At 43.7% G+C, this 10,681-nt stretch overlaps 1 protein-coding gene across 1 annotated transcript; it reads left to right on the top strand.

Moving 5' to 3' along the window:
• Positions 1 to 887: 887 nt before the first annotated feature.
• On the top strand, positions 888 to 4,557 carry GDF6 (growth differentiation factor 6). The gene is made up of 2 exons (XM_068238392.1): positions 888 to 927; positions 3,186 to 4,557. Exons 1-2 carry the CDS (start codon positions 888 to 890, stop codon positions 4,058 to 4,060), a joined length of 915 nt encoding a protein of 304 aa, XP_068094493.1. The 3' UTR covers positions 4,061 to 4,557.
• Positions 4,558 to 10,681: the final 6,124 nt, after the last annotated feature.

The following is a 10,681-nucleotide window of genomic DNA, read 5'->3' as shown; positions in this document are numbered from 1 at the left end:
TGTGTCTGGTATACATGCAGGTTTCCTGCAATGAAAGGAGGAGACACTGTCAGGTTTACATATTTTTTCTCCACAGTAAGATGGAGTAGAAGAATTGTAAAGAGATGCATTTATTTATAAGCATTGAATTACTTTTTGTAGCTCTTATTGTGTTGTTGTCAGAGGTGGACTTACCCATAAGTCTGCGGTCCTCTATGCATTCCAAACGTCTTGCACGCGTCCTATTGGACGCGTTGCATGTCTCATTACGCGCACTTCCTCTTAAACCGGAAAGAGGAAGTGCACATAGTGAGTCTTGCAACGTGTCCAATAGGCCGCATGCGAGAAGTGATACGCATAGAACCCGGTGGAATTTTGGGTAAGGAACCCCCTCTCTCCCAGCCGCACACGCAAGGCAATCAAGCCTCATTTTAATCACGGATTTGAGTAGCTCACTACTCGTGAGTTCATCACTACTCGTGAGCTCATCACTACTCTAGGGTCCATACAGCAGCACCACAGTCAGGGCTGAATTATCCTCTAGGTGTATTTCTCTCTGTAAGGCCCACCTTCCCATGTAGCTATTTATTCTTCCTCCTTCGGCTATGTGGCTGTCTCTCACCAACAGCCCTGTACCTATCGACCGTATTTGTATCCAACCATGATCTATTAGGACCATGGCCACTCACATGGGGTCCCTTCATTTATTCTGCACTGGGGCCCACTGTTGGCTTTGTCCGCCACTTGTGGTTGTTAATTGCTCTTCAGTAGACTTCCATTAATCTGCCGCAGACTGGGATTGGCTGATGCTGAATCAGTTACTTTTCTGGTTGCTTGATAGTTAGGCCCCTTTATTCCGCTGTTACATCACATCACACCAACAATCAGTGCATCTCGATGCAGAAGCGATGATAGCCTTAGGCTATCACATTAATGAGGGTGTGACGGGTACCGATGCAGTAATGCAGCTCTTTTTCAGCTTCAGAACATAAGTAGCTGGACAACCGACCAGATCAATATAGCACTGCCACTGACCAGGTGCTTTATTTGCTGAAAAAAAACTGCATATTTTTAAGGATACCAGAGCCGAATAAAGCTAGAGAAGCAGAGGGAACAGGGATATACTGTCACCTGTCCTGATGCTCGTCACTTCCCTTGTTCTCCTCTCTGCCCCCATATCTTACCTAAAAGCCCCCCAGCAGCTTCTTCCGGGTCTCCGAAGTCAGGCTTTACTGCGCAGGTGCTGGCTGGGCTACGCGCATCCTGCGGCACGTGCCCATGGCCGGGAGCACTCAGTGCATGTGTATGACGTCACTACGTCCTGCGCATGACATCATATGCATGTGCAGTGCGCTCCCAGCCGTAGGATGCACACTTTATTCAGTTCTGGTATCCTTTAAGTGCACTACTTTGATTTTTTTCATATTTGTATGGGAGGTTTAAACCCACTTGAACTGTCCCTCTGAGGGGCTCACAATCTAAACCCTACCATAGTCATATGTCCATCATAGTGTAGGGCCAATTTAGGGGGAAGCCAATTAACTTATCTTTTGGGATGTGTGAAAGAGCAATCACTGAAAAATTGCCAACATTTCTTACTGAAAAAAGTTTTGCGATCCAGGTGTGAACTAGGCAATAAACTTACTATTCATTTATTCATTAGAGGAACGTTCCACTTTGGCTTTAAGATTGCTATAGACATAGATCAGTGCTACACAAGTCTTTTTACAATATAATGTCATTCAAAGTTATAACTTCAGGTAAGAATTTGCAAAACAGACAGTAAGTTTTGACTGCTCTTTTTAAAGTTATCTAAAAATTGTAAATGCCACATATATTTCCAGTAATTACTAGCAAATAGAAATATAAAGGCTTTTTTTCATCTTTTCATTTTTTTATTTGAAGAAAATATGACATTTAAAGAGAACAGTTTTCACTGTGGGCATTACTATGGAGGACTGTGTCCAGCACATCCAGCATACAGAAACAGTCCTCACTTGCTGTAATCCTGTGACTGAAAGGTCATCAGAATGATAGAAAGCAGAAATATAGCATCAAATAGTGTGTACATAACTCATCAGCTGCTCCTGTGTCTCTGTCTCACACAGTTCTAAAGTAAACAGAGACTGTATCCAGGAAGAGCTCAATCTGAATGGTAGGTGTAAGCATGCAAGAACAGGAATAAAGTCCAGGTGCTTCTCTTCAGATACTTTCTCTGTAGCTGAAAAATCTCTCAGCTGTTCTCATGTGATCTGTGAGAAAGCAGTGTGTGTGTGTGGTGTGTGTGTGTGTGTGTGTGTGTGTGTGTGTGTGTGTGTGTGTGTGTGTGTGTGTGTGTGTGTGTGTGTGTGTGTGTGTGTGTGTGTGTGTGTGTGTGTGTGTGTGTGTGTGAGTGAGTGAGTGAGTGAGTGAGTGAGTGAGTGCGTGCGTGCGTGTGGGCAGGGCAGAAACAAACAGTAAATTATTCATCTGTGAATAGTGACAGAGAAGTGGTACCTATCTACATGATACACCTCTGGCCCAGACTCCGACTTTGTCAAAGAGCTGATACACAAGGTTTTCCTTTCACACAAGCTGTGATCAGAGACGTCTGAAAAGCTTTCTGTTGTTACTGGCTAGTGGCTAATAGATCTATATGTATGTGAGGTTTACAGAATGACAGTTTCATTGATAGTTCCTCATTAAGAAAGCTATACATAAAAGAGAGGTACTACTGAACATGGATGTGACACACAGGGCGGCATAAGGAATGGGGGGCCCTGTTGATCATGGATAGGGAACAACAAGAAAGTTGGCCTAAGGGATGAAAAGGTATAAATCTAGCCCTCGTTACATTTGCAATACTCAATTGACCAGCAGCAAACAATGACACTCTTATCTCTCATGGAATGACTGTATGTGCACATAAAAAACATCAGTTTGAGATAATGGTTGTCAATGATTATTGCAGTTTATAGAGCAGAACTGAAAGCACTAGGGTTTTTTTCTAAAAAAACCTTGGAGTTCCCTGTGAAAGCATTTATTATATCCAGATACACAAGCTTTTGTAGTGTAAGCACAGTTTTTTTTAAATAATAACAGAGCTGAACGGTATAACGATGACATGAAGGGATTTGAGGAAGTTTCTTGTCGTTCTGTTAGATAGACAGGAGATGTTTTAGACCGTTAAGTAAAACTGACAGCATTTTTCCACTTTTATCTTGCAGAATTCCTCTCCCACTCTCCTTTTAGAAGACAGAGGTATTTGTTTGATGTATCAACTTTGTCAGACAAAGAAGAATTGGTGGGAGCTGAGCTGAGGATCTTTAGGAAAACTCCCATGGAGCTGGCCAAAGCCCCTTTAGGGCAATACCACCTGCAGATAATGCCCTGCTCTTCCCAAATACCATTGTATTCTATCACGCTGGACCTGCGGGACACTACTGGGCCAGGATGGGAAGTGTTTGATGTGTGGAAAAGCCTGGACATCGTAGGCAAAATCAGAAAGCAGCTCTGCTTGGAGTTAAGAGCCACCTCAGTTACCTCTGGGCTTGAGGTGAACCTAAAAAGTTTAGGCTTGGCTAGAAAACCCAGATCTCAGCAGGAGAAGGCACTGCTAGTGGTGTTCACCAAATCCAAGAAGAAGAACTTGTACAATGAGCTGAAGGAACAAGTTCATTCCTCCAAAGGACTAGAAAAAGAAGCCAGATTTCAGTTTAAAACCAAGAGAAAAAGAAGGACAACTTTTAATAGTCGACATGGAAAACGGCATGGAAGGAAATCCCGACTCAGATGTAGCAAAAAGCCACTTCACGTGAACTTTAAGGAGTTAGGTTGGGACGACTGGATTATAGCCCCCTTGGAATATGAAGCTTATCACTGTGAGGGGGTTTGTGATTTTCCTTTAAGGTCTCATTTAGAGCCCACCAACCACGCAATCATTCAGACCTTAATGAACTCTATGGACCCAGGATCTACACCTCCTAGCTGTTGTGTCCCTACCAAATTGACTCCTATCAGTATTCTGTACATTGATGCTGGTAATAACGTGGTCTACAAACAGTATGAGGATATGGTAGTAGAGTCCTGTGGCTGCAGGTAGTGGCTGCTAGTTTGGAGGTTCTCAGTCTTATCGGAATTGATAGGATGGAAAACATAAGTGAACTAAGGGACAAGAACGGGCTGGTCCAGGACGGAGTTGAGTAAAACTTCATGGGAGAAGTGGTAACACGTGTCTGGAGTTCCCCTTATCCTAGCAGGAGATACTGTACGCTGCAAGATAAGCACTGATTGGTGATTGCATGGTGTAGGACTGTGCTATTCACAGAAACTTTACATAAAAAGCTATATGTTTCTACACAGGGTGAACAAAGAAAACATGGTCACCTTTATTTAAGTCATATTTTTATAGATTCTTCAGAAGGAAGGCAGTATGAGCTGATCCTCTGTACTGAACTGAAGGCAACTTCTGACAGTATCAAGCTTGCAGAAAGAAGAGAACTCAGCTAGAGCATTAATTGTCATTTGTTTGATTACAGTTCAGAGTGAGTTCTGTGCATCAATAGTCTCGGGTTCCTTGTAAGAGGGCTGGAAGAGGTGGGAGGGAAGGGAGTCTAGCGGTGGCAGTTCGTTACCTCTAGTCCTCTCTTTTAATTCCAATGGAACCAGCGGCATCCAGATCTCGTGGTGGGAGTCACGTCTGGATAGAGAAGGATTATGTTGCTGCTTTTTTTTCTGTTTATTTTTGAAGTGTACACAAGTTGCAGTGACAGGCACCTGTTCAAACTTAGTCCATTAAAGATTACAGGAGAGCAATAGTCTGTCCTTTTCATGGGCTGGCATGCGGAGAGTAATGGGAGAAGCCAGCAAGTGTAGAGGCCCCCATAAAAAAACGTTCCTTCCTTATCACAAGCATCTGAAGAATGATCCTTGTCATTTCATGGATGGAGCTCATCATTAGGTACAATAACAAACCACTTAGAGATGGAAGACCTAAGTTAGGCAACACATAGAGAATGGAGTTGGATTATGGTGTGACGACAAGGTCATGGATACTATGAGATATTTCACAATGAGCATGAAGAACAGTCATAAGAATAGGCTGCCTGTGTCCAGCAGGCCACACATATGTTCATATACTGCACTGTCCATTCACTGATGTGACTAACATTCAGGGCCTGTCAAAGCCACAAGGGGGCCATGGGGCAAAGGTAACTTGTGGACCCCCTGCTCCCCCATCAAAGTCAGCTTCCAGGATCCCCGCACTGCCGAACCCCTCAGATGGCCACCCTCTGACTGGTGGTGCTCGTAATTGGTCAATTACGATTACACAAAATATCATGTAATTTTTTGCAATTACGTCAAGCACAGCATACTGCGTGTGTGAATTGTAATTATGCCTGTAATTGCGCAATTACCCGTAATTCTTGTTCGGTGTGAAAAGAAAAATTGCATCGATCAGCCAGTATACTGCACATGCACAGCTGTTAGTTAAATATTTAATGCGAAAAATATGTTCATATGTGAAAAAATTTGCATTGATCAACCAGTATATTGCACGTGTAGCTATTATTTAAATACTCAATTCAAAAAATACGTTTGTATGCAAAAAATGGTTGTGTCCAAAATTACGCGTAAACTATGCTAACAAGCGTAATTACGGTTAGAAATTACATGCAAATTATGCAAATTATTATACAGCACATGCAGGGGCCATGGCGAGCAGTCAGAGGGAGGCCACCTGGGGGGTCCGGCGGTGCCATTGCCCCCTTTGCCTCAATGACAGCGCTGGCCCTGCTAACATTAAAGGACTACTATTGCAAAAAATTGTGAAATTTGAAAGGCATACTTATAAATGTACATTTCTCCCACAGTAAAATGCACTATTAATGACTTTTTTCCCCCTTTGTCGCTGTCACCTACAGTAAGTGGTGAAAATTTGGCACATCTGACATTTTTTGGAACTACTCCATCGGTTCATGAGGGATTCTCAGTTATTCCTTTATGTACAAAAGCACTTACAGAATTGCTCAATTGTCAAAATAGTGTGCCATTGAGCAGTGAAGCTGGCTGACATCTTTGTATAGATCCTTTCCAGGGAGTGCACTTGTGAAAAATAAAGTTAATGCTGAGAATCCTCCATGAAGAGATGGACTAGTCCAAAACCTGTCAGAGTTTTACTGCAACATAGGAAAAAAAAATATAGTGCATTTTGCTATGGGAGAAATGTACATTTATATGTATGCTTTTACATTTTAACATTTTTCATGACAGTGGGCCCTTAAACTATAGCTGAACCCAAAATGTTTAGTTTTGGATAGAATAAGTAAGAGAGAGTTAGGGTAATTTTCGGAATACAGTCATGGCTGAGGAGTTTTTTTATCTTCACTTCTTTTCCAGGAAATAGAAGTTGTGTCGAGAGAAAGTGAAGGACAATTTTTTTTCTGGTAAAGACACTTAAAGTGAACCTGAGGTGAAAATAAACTGATGAGATAAACAATTGTATTTATCCTCCTACTCCTAAAAATAACTTTTTTTTTTTTTCGATATCCCATGGTTTTATTTTATATTTAAACATTTACAAAGTACAATGGGCTTGATTCACACCTATGTTTACCTGGGTACTTCTACGCAGTATAGGTGACTAAGCATAAGAATGCATTCTTCTGTGAACTAAAACCCCGGCTTTTAATTTAGCTGTAGGGATAACAGTTGTGCCTGGATGAGTGAATCTGTGAATGCATTTGTTTGAACATTTGCATGTGAGAGTGCGAAGGGTTAATTGATTTTTGTTGATTCACAAAGTGGTGCTAACAGTTAGCACGCTTGTGAAAAGCCCTTTATCACGTCTAAAACCTCTTTGCGCACGCTAATTAGCGGTCACGCGCAAAGACCCGTGCGCAAAACTTCGCATTGGGTGTGATGAAAACAGTGCACCCTATGCGCCTATGAGGTCGCATTGGATCCGCCCTAAACGTCGCATGGGTGCGACGTTTAAAAGCACTTGTAATGCGAGCTTATAGGCGGATAAGGTGCGCTGTTTTCATCGCACCTGATCTGACGCTTCGCGCACACCGGCCTTTGCATGCGGGACTTTGCCCGCGATCTGATTCAGCTTGGTGCGTGTTAACTACTTAGCACTCTAGTTAGCACGCCTAAAGCCTTAAGGCGTGCTAACTAGGTTAGCACCGAATAGTGAATTAAGCCCAATGAATGTTATGTTGTCTCTGCTCAGTGGCAGCATATTAAGTGTCCATAAATGAAAATACACGAACTATTGACCCTTTTCTATCTCTCCTCTGCTCTCAGAAGTGGTATTCTGCCAGAAAAACTTTTATGGCTGTAATTTGCTTATCAGTGATGTTTACTGTATATTATTGTATAATAAACAGTGATGTTTATTGTATATTCCGGACAAGCTACCAACAAAACAGAAGCTGTCACTTCCATGCCTAGAAAATAAACTCTTTCAGGCAGCAAAATAAAATAAGTAAAACAGCCTGGTTATTAACATGTTTAGCACTGTACATACACGTTTATCTCATCATATCACATGTCGCCTCGGGTACACTTTAAGCTGGTATGCACGTATTAATTTTTCCGGCCAATTCAATTACTTTAATTGAATCAGCCGGGCCTATTGGAAAATCTGTGTGAGCAGGCGGAGGTGGAATGGCAGTGGATTAGTGGCTATATCAGGTGGCGCGATGCTACCGCTTCTATCAATGCTCGATAATTGAGATCAAGTGTGCAGCATGGAAGGAATCAATCACTAACTAACTGCTCCGTCAGGTTGTTATCAACCCAAGTAACTCTTTAGAAGTAGTACGTACAAGCACTTTCTGTGGCAAGGCAGAGGACGTTTAGAACTTCTGTCGGGTTTTTATTGCTGTTTGCCTCTGTGCTGAGAACATTTCCCCTCACTTTCTCAGTAGGTGATTGCAGGTTACCTCTCCAAGAAATGTTTTCAGCTTAGACACATCGGCATGGTGTCATTAAAGAAGAGCATTTTCTATATATTCCAAGAAACTTAGGTAAATAGAGGCGCCATTCAAGATAAAATACACTAAAATCCAGTTGAGAGTAGGTAGCGGTGGACTTACCTCTGAGACACAGGTAGCCACTAGAGGTACTGAACCTACACCTACTGCACCACAGACTCTAATTTGCCAGAAGAAGCAAGACATTCCCGTGAAACGCGTTGCAGTTGGAGTATTTTGTGTCTTAATTAAAGTTTTTTTTCAGAAATGTTTTTGACTACCTGTGTCATACACTCGGAGGTAAGTTTACCACTACCTCCTTTTTAACTGTATTTTAGTGTATTTTAGTGTATTTTATACTAAGTTGGTGCCTCTTTTTATCTAAGTTTCTTTGAATTGTCCACCCTTGGTATACCCCCTTTTTCTCCCTAGTTCTACAGAGAGCAACTTTTTAACCCTAGTGGGGTCAGGTTTGTTCTTCTCACCCGCCTATACAGGGGTTGCCTTTGAAATATTCCACATTTGTGAGTATTACTCCTCCTAAACTATATGACCATATATTTACGGGGACAGGCAAAAATGGCGCACAGCGCCAATAGTGTCAGAATGGCGCTGCACTTCAAACGATATTTATCGTTTTATATGTTTTTTTTTGCAGGGATCGGGCTGGAGGAGAGGCAGCGGCCGGGCAGCGGGGGTCGGGCTGGAGGAGAGGTAGCGGGCTGGCAGCGGGGGTCGGGCTGGAGGAGAGGCAGCGGGCAGTGGGCTGGCAGCGGGGGTCGGGCTGGAGAGGCAGCGGGGTGGAGGGAGTAGGATTAGGTAGCATGTGTATACATTACATTGTCCCGGCCCGGCGTTCGCTCCTCACTTCACAGCTTGCACGAGTCCTGCATCCAGCCAATCACCATGCGGAAACTGAAGCCGCATGGTGATTGGCTGGATGCAGGACTCGTGCAAGCTGTGAAGTGAGGAGCGAACGCCGGGCCGGGACAATGTAATGTATACACATGCTACCTAATCCTACTCCCTCCACCCCGCTGCCTCTCCAGCCCAACCCCCGCTGCCAGCCCACTGCCCGCTGCCTCTCCTCCAGCCCGACCCCCGCTGCCAGCCCGCTACCTCTCCTCCAGCCCGACCCCCGCTGCCAGCCTACTGCCCGCTGCCTCTCCTCCAGCCCGACCCCCGCCTCACCTCCTCCAATTTTTCAATGGCGCACTGTTCTGTTTTATAAAACGCTATTTACCGTTTTAATGTATTTACATTAAAACGGTAAATAGCGTTTTATGATCGGCAGAACGGTGCGCCATTTTTTACTCTGCGCCATTTTTGACTGGATGCTATATTTACACTGCTTTGTTTTGTTATCCAATGTAGACATAGACAGTGATTTGAGCTCAACAAATGTAGTAACCTTCCATCACCACTCAATCTAAAAATGTTAAGGCTTAAGTACCTATGAAGTAAAAAAAAAAAAAACATTTTGTGGATTACACACTTAGTGGGCTAGGTTACCTGCTGCTGCTGACCCTGTTTGTGGTGCTCTTTGTCGAATAAGCTGAAAAAAGTGCAAATCTGAACTGGGCATGCGCAAGTTCTGATCCACACATGCCCAGTAAAAGGAAGTGCTCTTGTATGAAATAAAGAACACTTGCATGAGTGCTTTCTTTCAGTAGGCATGCACAGTTCAGGACTCGCACATGCCCAGTTCAGAATAACTTGTTCACCACTTGGTGCACTTCTGCAAAGCTGTTGAGGGAAAAAAACATGGAATGGTAAATGGGAGGGATCCTGAATACAATGAGCACCACAAACAAGGTCCCAAATACTATTTATGTGTGTGTGTTCAATATGTTTTCTTTTTAATATAACTCCCTTTGCCTTTTCCATAGGGCAGTGCATGTAAATCCCTCTTCCCTCTCCATAATACATTACATGTAACTCCTTTTACCTTCTCCATAGGACAGTACAGGTAACTCCCTCTTGCGCCTCATAAATAATACAGTACATTTAAATCAGCCTGCATGCATCAGTTGTTACTGGCTTGGAAGAGACACTCATGGATGATTGTCCCAGTCGCTAAACCGCTTGCATCTGTCCCCAGCTTAAAGGGAACCAGAGAGGAACGGGGGGAGAAAAAAGGAAAAGATTTCATACATACCTGGGGCTTCTTCCAGCCCCATAAGCCTGAATCGCTCCCATGCCGCCGTCCTCAGCTTCCTAGATCCGCCGGTACCAGGCCCGTCACTTCCGGCGGACGCGGCCAATTGTCCGCATCACAGGGGCTCCCTCCATACACGTACGCATGCGGCTGCGCAGTAAGCAGCCACATGCGTATCTGTATGGGGAGAGCACCCTGTGATGCGGACAAATGGCCGTGTCCGCCGGCCGACTCGCGGCAATGACGGGACCCGGTGGCGGTGGATCCAGGCAGTGGAGGACGGCGGCGTGGGAGCGATCCGTGCGTATGGGGCCGGAGGAAGCCCCAGGTATGTATGTGTCATCCTCTCTGGTTCCCTTTAAAGAGGAACTCCAGTGAAAATACTGTAATAAAAAAGTGCTCCATTTTTACCATAATTATGTATATATTATTTAGTCAGTGTTTGCTCATTGTAAAATCTTTCCTCTCCCTGATTTACATTCTGACATTTATCATATGGGGACATTTTTACTGCTGGTGACATTTTTTCTGCTGGCAGGTGATGCTGCTGCTGCTTGCTTTTTTGGCTGTTGGAAACAGCTGTAAA

This window comes from Hyperolius riggenbachi, chromosome 5 (assembly GCF_040937935.1).
Source record: "Hyperolius riggenbachi isolate aHypRig1 chromosome 5, aHypRig1.pri, whole genome shotgun sequence".
In the NCBI taxonomy this organism is placed as follows: domain Eukaryota; kingdom Metazoa; phylum Chordata; class Amphibia; order Anura; family Hyperoliidae; genus Hyperolius; species Hyperolius riggenbachi.
Note: the sequence above shows the minus strand (reverse complement) of the source record. Positions and strands in the feature narration are given on the sequence as shown.